The following is a 14,308-nucleotide window of genomic DNA, read 5'->3' as shown; positions in this document are numbered from 1 at the left end:
CAACGCGCTCTTCTCAAACACGAGAGATTAACTCTTTCTAGGTGTTACAAATAAAGTAAAGACAGAATAATAACTAGAACAAACTTATCCATAGTGGTTCTCACGCAGTCCTTCTCTTAAAGACTGATCACTTATAACACACACTATGTGGTGATGAAGTAGAAGTACTATGTGAGCACCACTATGGATGAGAAGTTCATTCTGCCGCCTTTTATTATTTTCATGTTTCGGCTGTTACAAAGTGTCCAAGTACATCGTCTGCTAATAGAAGGCATTTCATTACACTTTAACAAGTAATCTGAACGGCCTATATAAGTGCAGTATTTTAAACGAGCCCTCACTCACTGAGTGTAATGCCACAGTTACTGTATGTTAGATGCATCTCATTCTTGTTTCTGTGTCGAGCTCATCATGAGGCGTCCGGTGCGATGCGATGCGTGACTGATGATCAGTTCAACTTCACTCCAAATACATCAACTAACCTGTTTTAAATACTGATAAACTAACGTTAAATATAAACTACTGTATGTTTGAAAGTATATTTTTTAGATTACTGGTGATTCCAGGCTCTCTCTCTCTCGCACACATGCATGGTTTAAAACACCAAACAGTTCTGCTATGACAAGAACAAAGAGTCTCTCTCTTGCTCCACACAAGCACAATAATATCGTGTATCATTGATCTCACGGACTGACGATATGACGATCTGAAAAATGACCATATCGCCCAACACTAAATCAGAGGTTCACAATCGAGACACAAATGAACCTTTGGGAATCACAAGATCTAAAGTGTGGCCTTTGTCATGTGCAGCACAAGCTGGTTTGACTCAAAGCGCTCCAGTATGGAGTCTGTTGTTATGTGGAGTCATTTATATCCATGTGGATGTCGAAATCCAAGCTATGAATGAGATAGAAGCTTGTATTGTCATGCACTTTCATTTTCTTTTGTTAATTATGGTCACTCCATCTGAGCTCAAGAGCTTCATAAACCATAGAGCGCAGCTACAGATCTGTTGTGTTTCTCACTTGATACGAGTTTCCAACCCACAGTTATGAATACAACTTTAAAGGATGCAGGGCAAAGCATCAAAATATGAATTATTTTAAAATATGATATATGCTATTTCACTACACAATCAGTGTCACCAAAAACTCTTGAACACCATTTCAAACCTTTAGTTTTCAGTGTAACTGTCAGCATTATTAACACAGAATATGATCACAGAGAGATCTGAAGGTCACTCACCAGTGGAGGTAGATGTTCAGGTGTGTTCTCAGGTGTGTTCTCAGACTCTTCTCAGATCGGTTCTTGCTGCTGGAGTGTTTCCTCTTCTTTGCTTTTCTTCTGTCCTCACTGCCGCTTCGCTGTCGTCCCATCTCGGTCATTCTCCTCCAGAACCTGTGAATACAATCACACACGTATACAACAGTATGTAGAAAAATATGTCACAACAAGTGTCATGTCATAAGCATTCAAATGTACTACTACTGCATCTATTTTACACTTACTGAATAGATCAATTTACCTAGATTGCCCTAAATGTATGTTATTCTGTGTCTGCTATATTAAGCAATTCTAATCACAGTTACATTTTGTTATTGTTGTATCTTCTTGGATTTATCCTTACTTTTTTCGACAGGTGGCTCACTTCTGATTCAGTCCTATAGGATCTGTGAACAGTGACTGAGTGTCGCACAACTGACTTTAATTAACGTCAAGGCTGTAATGTGATTGGTTATTAAGGCACACATGATCTTAGTTGACCGTTACACAACACAGAACCTCTCTTCTCCCTATAGCAGCGTTTCTCAAACTATGGGACGCGTCCCGCTCGAGGGGAACAGAGACTAAAGGGTAACGGGAGATCAAATCTTCTGGAATCTGGAGGAAGATGCACTGGACTAGAGAGTGACTGCGGTGTGTGTGTGTGTGTGTGTGTGTGTGTGTGTTCAACACGTCAACTACATGCCTGCGTATCTTTTAGAAACAAAGATTGCATTTTTCAGACTGTAATCAGGTGTTAATGATTATTACACTGGCTGTGTACTTATGCATTAAAGTATTATCATATGCATTATATTATTTTTAATAACATAAGCTGAGATTAGCCTCAGTGTAGTGCATACACAGAGCAGCTCCATAACAGATAGTCAGCTAGTTTCAGTATAAACTACATACAGCTTTGCTCCCGGTTTATCGTCAGTAGCAGTTCAGATGGGGTCAGGCTGGACTGGGGTTAAACTCAGCCCTGGACAGATCCAGCCCAAGATTTCCTGAGAATGATTCACTGGGTTATAGAGCCTTAAACTGGAACAAAACATAAACAAACAAGGACAGATATTACTGGATTCATGTCCAATGCAACAAACTTAATGCATTTCTGTCACATAGAAATGCACTTGACAGTAAAACACTGAATCTGAGCTAGAAAGCAGAAAATGTATCGCTAATAATTCTGTAATTTCCTCACCCTCATGACATCATAAGACTTAGGGCTGCACAATTAATCGAATTTCTAATCGCGATCACGATTACAGAAGCCACGATTATGTAATCGTCCAAAGCCGCGATTACATAAAAAAAAAAAAATAAATAAATAAAATTCTGCGCGCTTAAGAGGCGTGTTTAGATCATGTCAGGTTGTGAGTGGCGAATCACCACTTTTAATAATAGTCTGTAGGCGTGTCATTATCAACGACCAGATTATCCACTGATATGTCTCAAGTCATGTTAATTTCATCATGTCTGCTGATAGAGCAACATCCGATTCCGACAACGTGCAAAGTGCTCATCCACAATTAGAACCGAAAAGAAAAGCAACATCAGTGGTGTGGAATTATTTCGGATTCACCAGGGATGATGTCGATCAGCGTGTTATACTGTGTAAATTGTGTCGATCAACTGTTTCTGCACCATCAAGCAACACCACAAATGTATACAACCATTTAAAATTCAACCACAGAGTGCAATACGAGGAGTGTCTCAGCGTAAAAAAAAAGCGCCAAGTGATGCGAGAACTGCAACACAGACACCCATCACGAAATCTTTGTTTAATGCTACTCCGTACCCGGCAGGTTCCCAAAAGCAGATCGAGATAACTGAAGCAATCGCGCATTTCCTTGCAAAAGACATGGTGCCGATTAATAGAGTTTGCAGCGCGGGGTTTAAAAAACTCATAAACACACTGGACAAGAGATACGTCATCGCCTCCCGCAATTATTTTTCTCAAGTTGCGCTGCCTTCGCTTTATTCAAAATGCCGGGAAAGCATTGAATCAGATCTGCAGAAAATTGAGTTCTATTCCACCACGACTGATTTATGGTCGAGTAGAACTATGGAACCATATATGAGCCTTACGGTTCATTACATTGATGACGAGTTTCAACTCAAAACCAGATGCTTGCAAACGTCCTATTTTCCGCAAGATCATACCGGGGATGCGTTTGCTCAAGGATTGAAAGAGATGCTGGGTGCCTGGGATTTAAAGGAGGAGCAACAAGTCTGTGTCACAACAGACAACGCAGCAAATATAGTGAATGCTATTGCTATCAATAAGTGGAGCAGACTTCAGTGTTTTGGACACAGGCTGCACCTAGCAATTGGTGAGTAGTAGCCTGCTATTAATATTCATTTAGCTAAAAATTTACACATAATTCCATATTTATTTCATTGCAATATCATATGTACTTGGCGAATAATATGTAGACCAGGTTTTTTTTTTATTCATTCCTGGATTATAATGCATTCAGTGATTGAACAGTTTAGCATGCAACAACTTCAGTGTTTTATATATATATATATAGGCTATTGTTATAGTTCACTTATCTATATTTATAACATTATATTTATAACATTATATTAATACAGATATATATACTGTATTAATATAATGTTATAAATATAGATAAGTGAACTATATAAACTGGAGACGAAGGAGGGAGTTGTTCGAGGCCCAGAAAGAGCTCAAGTTACCTCAACACAAGCTCAAGACTGAGTGTCCAACAAGATGGGGCTCAAAACAAGCAATGAACATGCAAAACAATTCCCAGCACTATCCAAGTTGGCACAAAAGTATTTGTGCATTCCTGCCACAAGCTCTCCCTCGGAAAGAGTATTCAGCACTGGAGGAAACATTGTGAATTGTTTGCGTGCATCCCTAAAGCCTGAAAGTGTGGACAGGCTTGTGTTCCTAGCCAAAAATCTTTAAAAGTCTAACTTGATGTCGTTCATTCCTGAAACCTTGAAGTGTTTTTATGTCTTGTGTTCTAGGCCAAAATACTTCATATGGCAAACTCAGTTTTTTTTTTCTTTCTACAGGTTATCTTGAGTTTTTCTATTGTTTTAATTTTAGTATAATACCATGCATACTATTGCATATTTGCACTTTTTTTTTTTATTTAAAGAAACCAAACCAATGTAGAAAAGCAATAAAAGTTTTTCAGGAAGAGTGTTTTCAGCTTGTTTTTTTATTATTTTTATATACAAATATGGCATGAAGTTGCTTTAAACATGGTATAAAGCTACTTAAAACATCAATCAATGTAAATTGTAATAATCGTAATTAATAATCGCAATTACAATTTCAAAGGAATAATCGACAATTATGATTTTTGTCATAATCGTGCAGCCCTAATAAGACTTACTTTCTTCTGTGGGACACACCATTCTTGTTTTCTACAAAAGTTCTTGAATTTCTCAATCAATCTCTTATGTTCCACAAAATAAAAATTCATACAGGTCTGGAATGACATGATGAATAGTAAATGACAATTTTTATTTTCTGGTTGAATTACATCCCTTTAAGAACTTTAACATTTGTTAATAGTAAAAACACCTAATTTATATTTAAGACACTGATATTTATCTTTAATCAGGCTCTTAGTGAATCAACATTTTACATCAATTTAAATTAATTATAACTAAACATTTAAAAAAGAAAGGAGCTATTAGATCTTTTATGTAGATTACTAAAAAACTAGAACTGAAGATCAGAACTGATAGACAGCTTTGCCCGGGAAAACACAACAGTAGTCCGGCGCTGAGATAAGGAAAAGAAAAAAGCCCCATTACAATAATAAAATTAATGTAAGTGTTAATATCTCCGCCACATCTGCTTATTATTCTTGGAGTTTCCATGTTCCCTTCCAAAAATAAACCATAATTTTACTACGAAAAAATAAAATAAAACATGGTTCTTGTAGCAATGGTAATTACAAATTAACTATGGCTTTTATCAAATCACTTCGAATAGTAATTAAATAATAATAAAAAAAAGATCTAAGAGAACAACAACCTTTTAAAATGCCATAAAATGCATTATATAAAAACAAAGAGGCAATAATTGTTGTTTAGTTAACAATTTAATAACACTGTTCAAATTCATAATGTAATACAAAATAAACATTTTATGTACATTACATAGGCTACAAATGCCTACAAAGGGTGCTAAAAGGCCTGATAACTGCTGTTGTAACACTCATAGGATGATCATATCCATGTTTTATACTGACCAAACATTTCATTCAAATATCCACTTTATTTTTAATGTGTGGCCACCTTTTTGTGATAGAAATGCTAGCCTCTATAATTTCTTCAACAAAAACATGGACATCACAACCCTTACAAAAACTAATAATTGTTTTTATTGAAGTCAGTTTTTCTTGTGTCATTTCTGAACATTTTCTGTGCTGTTCTGACATGTTTTTTTTTCTGAGCACACTCAAAGCGTGCGCACAAAAACAAAAAACCCACTGAGTACTGAACATGCTGCCACTTTAATTAAACGGATAGTTCACCTTAAAATTTAATTTCTGTCATAGTTTATTCACTCAGATGTTGTCCCAAACCTGCAGTATATTATTTTTTATCTTGTGCTGCACACAAAAGATGATATTTTGAAGAAGCTGATAACCAAACAGTTGCTGGTCCACATTGACTTTGATAGAAGGGGGAAAATACTCTGGGAGTCACTGTGAACCAGCAACTGTTTGGTTTCCACCTTCTTCAAAATAGAGTTTATGTTTAGCAGAAGAAGAAAACTCATTCAGGTTTACAACTATTTTTGAGTGGGTACATGAAGGTTTAAAAACCAAAACACTAACCTATTTAAATTCTTGGGTGAATTATTCCTTGAATTTAATTTTAATAAGACACCAAACACACAGAGAAAAATCACTCAATACTCTTGACTGAAAAACTTTAAAACAGTTGCTTTAATAGGATCAATGTATATTGTGTTTTATCTTTATTTGTTCATTAAATTTTTTGCTCCTGCTAAATACTATTGTCCCTGAAAATAAAACACTATTTATTTTTATTTGTGTATTGTGTATTTGTAATGTGTTGGCTATAATGCTCCAACAGGTTGCAAAATAGAAAAACCAACACGACAAACAATAATGATAAAATCATGATGTTTCTAAAAAATATAAAAAATAAATAAAATGACTTTTGACTTTTTTTGACTTTTTCCGCGATTGTGCCCACATAGTACGTAAACCACGAGCTAAAACCACTGGCTACGGACAGCTCAAAAGCGAGCGCGGTTCGATTCCAAAAAAAGGCGTTCATAAACCAGCTGCATAAACAATTACTTACAATTTGTGTCGAGGGTGACTCCGAAGTGTATAGTGGTAACTGAAGACATTTAATCCACCCTTTTGAGACGACGCAACCGGCCTTGCAGTCTACTTTGTGTTTCCTGTTTTTGGCAGTGCGATCACGTGGCTAACAAAGTATGGCGAGAGAAGAGCGACATTCTCTGGCGAAAGTAAAAGGTTACTGTCAAAGCTCCGAACTGGTGACGCCTGCTGGTAGAAGTAAAACTCACCCATGCATAAAACACTTTATCTGTTGTGTTGAAAGTGAAATCTATTAAATGGAATGACCAAATAGTGAAATTCAATTAAATAAGCATCTGTAATGTGTTTTATAACCCGTTTTGTTTGGGAGAGTGAGCTTATTCCGTTTTTTTTTTTGACACGTAACGATACCATACTGATGTCCGGGTTATTAAATCATGTTCGTGTTTGTTTGAATATATGGTTCATCTGCTGTTTTCTCTCATATCGATTCTTTGAAAGATCACACCTAGCCAGTCTTTCACGTGAACGAGTGTCTTTACCCCCGGTTTCGGGATACATTATCTGTGAAAACATGAAAATAAAGGCTCAAATGGTGTAGTGTTGCAGAATTAGGCCGCATTACTCACCCTTTCATCGCATGACCGCTGGAGCTCCAGTTTCTGCTGCAGTCTCGCAATCCAATTACTTTCCTTACACAATATATACTTCACTTTTGCTGCAATTGCATTTTTTTTATCCATAACTCTATATATCCGTGCTTTTTAGATAATGCGTTAAACGTCGACCTGACATATTACCTAGAGCTGTAATAAAAGCATCCAAATTCTTAATTCTAGTTTTTGATTTTCTTTCCTTGTCGCCTTCTCCATTAACAACTTTTTCTCTGTATAAAATCCGAAAATGCTCCATAATTTTGTCGTTTGGGGTGTGTTGCTTGTGGTAATACGCACAAAAATGTCTTCTTCTTCTTCTTCTTCTTCGTGCTTATTGGCGGTTCGCATTCTTTTTCAGAGCATTACCGCCATCTACTGTAGGCAATGGATCAGAGACTTAAATCCTCACTATAGTGCAAGTACACCGAGTACACCCACCTGGGGCGGAGTTAAATGTGCCTATTCGACCTATTCCAACCATAGACTGTAGCCCATATATTTTATATTTTGTAGCCTCGAGTGAAGACACGGTGTCAACATTCATCTTTTTCATGAAAAACGTTTTAAAATAATTAAAAAAAATACTATTTTTATACTAAAGAGTAACGTTAATCCTCAGATTGAGAATGGCCCAGATTCAATCAAACCCAAAGTCTTAATACAAGAGCAAGAAGTTATAAGTTATTTTTACTTCACCGATCCGAGTAATCATGGTAGAACAACTGAACATTTATATTAATAATCCCACTGTAAAATTATAATCATAATCATCATCGTATACACAGTAATGTTCATACAGCAGAGACAGACAATCCTTCACTAGGTTTAGTTTTAAACAAACAAACTGAAACACTGTTATAAACTACATAAAACACAGAAGTTGTCTCTGTATTTAAAAACGTAAACTTACATGATAAATGTTCTGCATGTATCTTAGGTTCAGGCATCAAAAACGGAAATCAGAACGACACCACAGATGAGACTATTGTAGAAACCAATAAGGAGAAATAAGTGTCCTACAACTGCACATTTTATGAGAGAGGGAAGTTTGGATAAGACATAGAGGCGGAGCTTAATGACGGTTCTTCGTCTAAAATGATCTTATTGGTGTACAGATGAGTGACGACGTTATGAGCGAGACTGGTACACGGAAGGAGACATTCAGTTGAATTAACTTTTAATATGAAGTAAAAAGCAACTATAAATGTTGTGTTTTTTGCGTTATTGTTGCATTTCCACAACATCCCGTATAAATACGAAGAGTTTTGGATTACGACGAACAGAATAGAAATAAATGGTCTAATTAACAATTACTCGCTCAACAGCTGTAGACGCTAGCTCCCCAGACAGCAAACTGGTTCTGTCCAGATCCGCTGTTCTGAAATATTCCGTTTCTGAGATTTTCGGTGACGCTGGGCGGAGCATACATGAATATTTATGAGTTCCCTGTTTTGCGTTAAAGCGACTCTGAAAATACTAGTGCGTTGAAACTGAAACATAAACGATTTTCAAAAAGGTATGTTTTAGCGTAGAATGCCATTATGCTTCGTTTATTGTTGTTTTTATTACTATTGTTAATATGCATATAATTTATAGATTGGGTCATGGTTAGTGATTGTAGTAGGCCTAAAGATTTACCTGAGGTAGGCTATATGCTCCAAATGAGCCTACAATGAAGCAGTTTTAGAATATTCTTATTTGACATAAATAAGAGTCCTTAAAATGTATAGCTTAATAACTTTGCCGAAATGTAATAAAATGTATGATGATTATTCTGTGTCATTCTTAATCATTCAAAAAATGTTTTTAATAACAAAGCAAAAGCTGAATGTTTTTTTTATGCACACATTAACTGGAATATAAACATTCTTAATCTCTGCATTTATTTATATGCCCCCAAAATTATACATTTAGTAGATAAAATGCACAATATAGTTAAAAAAATGTCTTTATAAACTTTATTTTTGTCTTTAATCATATAATGCATTGTGGTGCACTTGAAAATCATTTTGACTCAAATGTGTATCGGTAAAGTTTTGAAATCCACAACCTTGCAGTACTTTAAAAATGTTTTGCTTATTTTCTACAAATTATAACAATTAAAATATTTCAGAACACCGGCCCACATCACTCGCTGGCTTATGAAAGTGACACAATGCAATATAATGCGAAGTATGGTTATGTAGATAGTTATGCAGTACCTTGATTTATATATTCACATTATATATATATATATATATGTATATATATATATATATATATATATATATATATATATATACAAATATATTGCATGAGGTGAGTAAAAGTGGTTGTGTATAACTTATATGTTAACATTAAATGCGATGTTTGATCATTTATTTATCCATGGTACGTTAAATTTGAATAATTTGTAAATAATTGTTAAGATTTGTTAATTTTATTGTTCTTTGTGGATTGTAACAGTACACTCTGTACATGGCTTTAGTTCGTAGATTTGATTTTACAGAGGTATGCCATTACATTTGTTATTTGAACAGACATGCATGATTATTCTGTGTGTATATTATTATTATTATTATTATTATTATTTTTCAGGATGACATGCCTGTGATAAGGAGCTGGTGGTGTTCCAGCAAAGCAGGTTATTTGTGCACATACAGGACATTCATTAAGAACTAATGAATGTAGTAATATATTCTAGATATATTATAGTTTTATCAGTCCTTCCTTAACCACAAATGCTTTGCTGCTTGTAAACGCCATTCTCTGTCAACAGCTCACATTGGCGAAAAAAAATTTATTATTGCAAAAGGCAGTACATGCGATAACTGAATTTGTGTTTTTTAACAATGTGTAGGTTTGTGTTCTTTTGTAAGGAAGATACAAAATGAAATGCAATGAAATATAATGTAGGACTAATTTATTGGCGAATTAAACATTCTATTTTCATCTAAAGACACAAGTTTGATGCAAGTAAATTATATATAGTGATGACCTTATTTTGCAGAGTGTGTTTGTGAGAGAGTCTTGTCTGGTTTAAACCTGTCATGGATCAATATAACACTAAAGTCTCCAGTAGATGGCAGCAAGTCTGCACCTTATTATGATTGTAGTATAACCATCGACTATAAAAACAGGTTTAAACCTGTCCTGGATTAATAAAGTCTCCAGTAGATGGCAGCAAGTTATAATATCTGCACAAAGGAGACATCGATCAGCTGCTTGATCTCATCTTTAGAGAAAACTGTTCATTTTACACTTGAACCATGTAAGTATTATTATTAGAAATTAAGATAACATCAGAAAACATTTCTAGCCCACCCCAACACTTATCAACAATAGCAATCATAAATGGTGACTAATAATTATATATGTTTTGTATTTAGCTTTTTTCATATTCCATATGACTTCACACTGGACAAATGCAGCTAAGATGAATACATCTAAATATTGAGTCAAGTAATGAATGAATGCATGTGTTAATGAAACAATTAGATTATATTTTATTTACTGACAACAACAGAAGACATGAATAAATGAGTAAAAGAATAAATAAAAGCATCACAATAAATAAATACAAGTCAACAACAGATGAAACAAAGCTTTATTCAAACACTGTTCTGTTTCTGAAAGTGTACAGACGGTGACCCCACATCTGTCCATCAGGTCCTGAATCTGATCATGATGAGAGAGAGACATCGAGTCCTGTCTGAGTCAACAGAGAGGATGAGGAGGACCATGATGAAGAGCAGGAGAACATGTGCTGCTGTGTCTGCTCTCCATGAGCACACGACCTGTGCAACACTTACACAGAGTGAAACACTTTATATCTCATGTTATTGCTACATTTAATGTCATATTTACAGCTGCATGTTAATTTGCTAAAGCTTCATTACTTCTGTGCTGTAGTGAAGTGGACTGGTCAGCAGAAGGTTGCTGGATCAATCTCTGCAGTCGTCTCCACCAGATGCACACGTCTGAATCTCACGAGAACTAGTGTAAATCTACTGCTCTTGAGGATTCAAACATACTCATTCACTCGCCTACTGCTCTCTGCACACTATATAGTAGGGAAGTATGCCATTTCAGACGCAGCCGTTGTCTTATGAACAGACACTGAATCATTGACTCAAAAGATTCATTCAGTAACAAAATACTCAGTGGTGCTCGGAGACGCACGATTGGTCTTACTCTGGCTTTGTTAAAAGTGTTTTCTTGCCGAAACGGAGATAGACAGCATTGTGACTAATATAACACACTCACACTGTAATACTAGTGTATCTTTTGTTGAGCTATTGTAGAAAATCAATTCATTTTCAATCGTGCTGACATTCAGGAAAGCAACACCAGAAATTACTTTACTATTATGACATAAATATTAAAAACAAAATGTCTTAAAGGGCATTTTTGCCTCATATCTTGAATTATATTGTAATCTGATATCCTTCATCCGACACTTTTTTTTTGCAAAGTTATTAAATGTAAGTTGCACATTAAATCAACAGTTAGGATATTAGTTCACGATAAATATTGCACACTCCTGACTCATTTACTTTCTCCATCCGAAGCTGTCCCGTGTGTCACAGTGTCATGTAATATTAGCCACAAGCTGTGATTAAACAAACCTGTCAGCGTTGAGACAAAACCTTTTTTCCATTTCTCCTAAAATATCCTGTCAGCCCTTCTGGGTCAAATGTCTTCTTTTGGACATGTTTAAAATCGCCAGAAAATCGCCAATAAATTATCTTTATCACAATATTATTTCATCAAGCCTTGTGTTCAACTCCATATTTATACTGAAAATAAAAGTAGCTGTGATCTTATTCTAGTTAGCGGCTCTGAAATCGAGTGACAGCTGATTGGTTGATTCACAAATGTCTTCACACACAAAGTGCTTCATATTCAAACACAGTTTAGATTAACACTCATATAACTGTATTGTCTGTGTGAGAGGAATCAAACAATCAAATCCTGCGATCGTTTACTCTTCCTCAGCCTGAACAAGTGTTTTTTTTCTGCTGAACAGTAAAAAATTTTTTGAGAGCGAACCGTTGACGGCACCCATTGACTTCTATGCTACAGGAAGAAATACCATGGAAGTGAATGGGTACCATCAACCGTTTGGTGTTTAAAGCATCATCTTTTTAGCCTTCAGCAGAAGACAGAAACTCATACAAAAAATATACAATTTTGACATTTTATCTTAAAAAATAAATATTCCTAACTAGTAATTCCCAAAGACACCAACTATGTGTCATTGTTGTTAACTAAGACTGAAACTACTAAAAACTGTTTTCTGTAATTGAAATAAAGCTAAAGTAAAATGATATAGATAAATCGTGTAAGCTACTACTAAATATTGTAGAACCTTAATTTTCTGTAAAGTTGCTTTGCAATGATTTGTAAAGTAAAAAGCACTATAAATTAAATGAAAACAGTACTAAAATTAAGGTAGTAACTTTTTACAAAAAAGTTGAAATGCTAAAATTATTTCAACTGACATAAACATAAAGGCTAAAAAAAATAATAATAAAACTAATCCCTAAACCTCAAACTGCAACCATGAGGCTAAAAGCTATGCTATGTGTCACTCTGAGTAAGTGCTGTAACAGTTTATAAAGACCTTGATGTTGTTTGGACGCCAGAACCGTGTGTGTGTGTGTGTGTGTGTGTGTGTCCACCTGGATGTTCCCGTGTTTGGCTCCTGGGATGATCTGAATCCTCTCAAAGTCCCTCCCCAGGATGATGACGTCACAGTCAGAGTAGTACGCCTGTCGCACGAGCCCCGGACAAAACAACACACACAGTCTGACACTGATAATCACAGAGAGTTCTACATATCATCTGAATCTAATGTTTTGCTACATTTTTATTTATTTTTTTAAATCGAGGAATCAGAGTTTTAAATGTTTTCATTTCCGGTTAATAATCTCTGCTGCTGCTGTTACACTCACAGTCACGAACAGATTGAATCATCTGGACTTTTTGAGTCAAACATTTTGGCAACATTTTTTAGCATTTTTATTTTATATTATTTCTTAACATATCAGACAATATCTGCCTTCATTTTGCATGCATCTTGTTTACTCTCACTTATAAACTTTTTGTTGCTCTTTTTGTTGTGTTGTTTTTATCCTCATTTGTAAGTCGCTTTGGATAAAAGCATCTGCTAAATGAATAAATGTAAATGTAAACTTATCAAATTATGGCTTCATTTCCTTACATGAATATCGAAATATTCAACTCAAATAAACACTTGTATGATGCAGTATTAGAATTAGAATTTAATTTGGGGTCCTGAAATACCCTGAACACTGTCTGAGGTTAAGATGACCATTGCTACATAAATAAAATAAAAATTGAAACTCATCCTGTTTTGTTTTAATTTTCTCTTACTAAATTATACAGTTACTGATGCTATGGACTGTGGGATTACTAACTGACTATTAACAAAAATCTGTCTCTAAACCTCTTTTCTCTTTATTAAAAGTTGATCTAGACAAGTACATGATAGAATCAAATGTTTTGCAAATCCGGTCGAAAGACCTGATCTATGATTCACGAAACGTGCTTCGGAGTCCCGATCTGAATCAAATGTTTTGTGAACTCGCTCCGAATCTCAAGTTATTTTCCAGTGAAAGCGCTATAGCGTTCATTCGCTTGCCGAAAAATGAAGGAGACCAAAAGTAATCCGATGTGTATAGTGTGCCTTTTTGTGTTCTAATTGAAAAAAAAAAAAAAAAGGGGGGGTTGAAATTGGGCTATACGGCGAGAGGCGACAATTACTGACATTATTGTAAAAGATAGCAAGTGTAATAAGTGTGTGGTGTTTTTTTTTTTTTTTTTTTTTTTTGTAAAGATGACGTAGGACTGATTTATTGGCGTACTAAACATTCTACTTTTGTGTAAAGACACAAGTTTGATGCAAGTAAAATATATACAGTGATGACCTTATTTTGCAGAAGTGTGTTTGTGAGATCAGCAAAATGGTCCTTATTAACCATGAAAATCTTTATTTATTAATTGCTCTTTCCTCTTGTCTGGTTTAAACCTGTCATGGATCAATATAACACTAAAGTCTCCAGT

General features: G+C 35.1%; 1 protein-coding gene across 5 annotated transcripts in view; it reads right to left on the bottom strand.

Annotated features, from left to right (window-relative positions):
- LOC127935119 (uncharacterized) overlaps positions 1-14,308 on the bottom strand; it is a 45,436-nt gene that overhangs the window by 13,826 nt on the left and 17,302 nt on the right. The window contains exons 1-3 of one of the 5 annotated variants that reach the window (XM_052532729.1): positions 8,151-8,292; positions 2,182-2,310; positions 1,249-1,401 (exon numbers count right to left, since the gene is read on the bottom strand). In XM_052532729.1, the coding sequence (XP_052388689.1) occupies positions 1,249-1,388 (140 nt within the window). In that variant the 5' untranslated portion in view covers positions 1,389-1,401; positions 2,182-2,310; positions 8,151-8,292. The other 4 variants (XM_052532728.1, XM_052532727.1, XM_052532730.1 and 1 more) reach the window with 4 other exon arrangements.

Source organism: Carassius gibelio, chromosome A19 (genome assembly GCF_023724105.1).
Source record: "Carassius gibelio isolate Cgi1373 ecotype wild population from Czech Republic chromosome A19, carGib1.2-hapl.c, whole genome shotgun sequence".
Classification (NCBI taxonomy): Eukaryota; Metazoa; Chordata; class Actinopteri; order Cypriniformes; family Cyprinidae; genus Carassius; species Carassius gibelio.
Note: the sequence above shows the minus strand (reverse complement) of the source record. Positions and strands in the feature narration are given on the sequence as shown.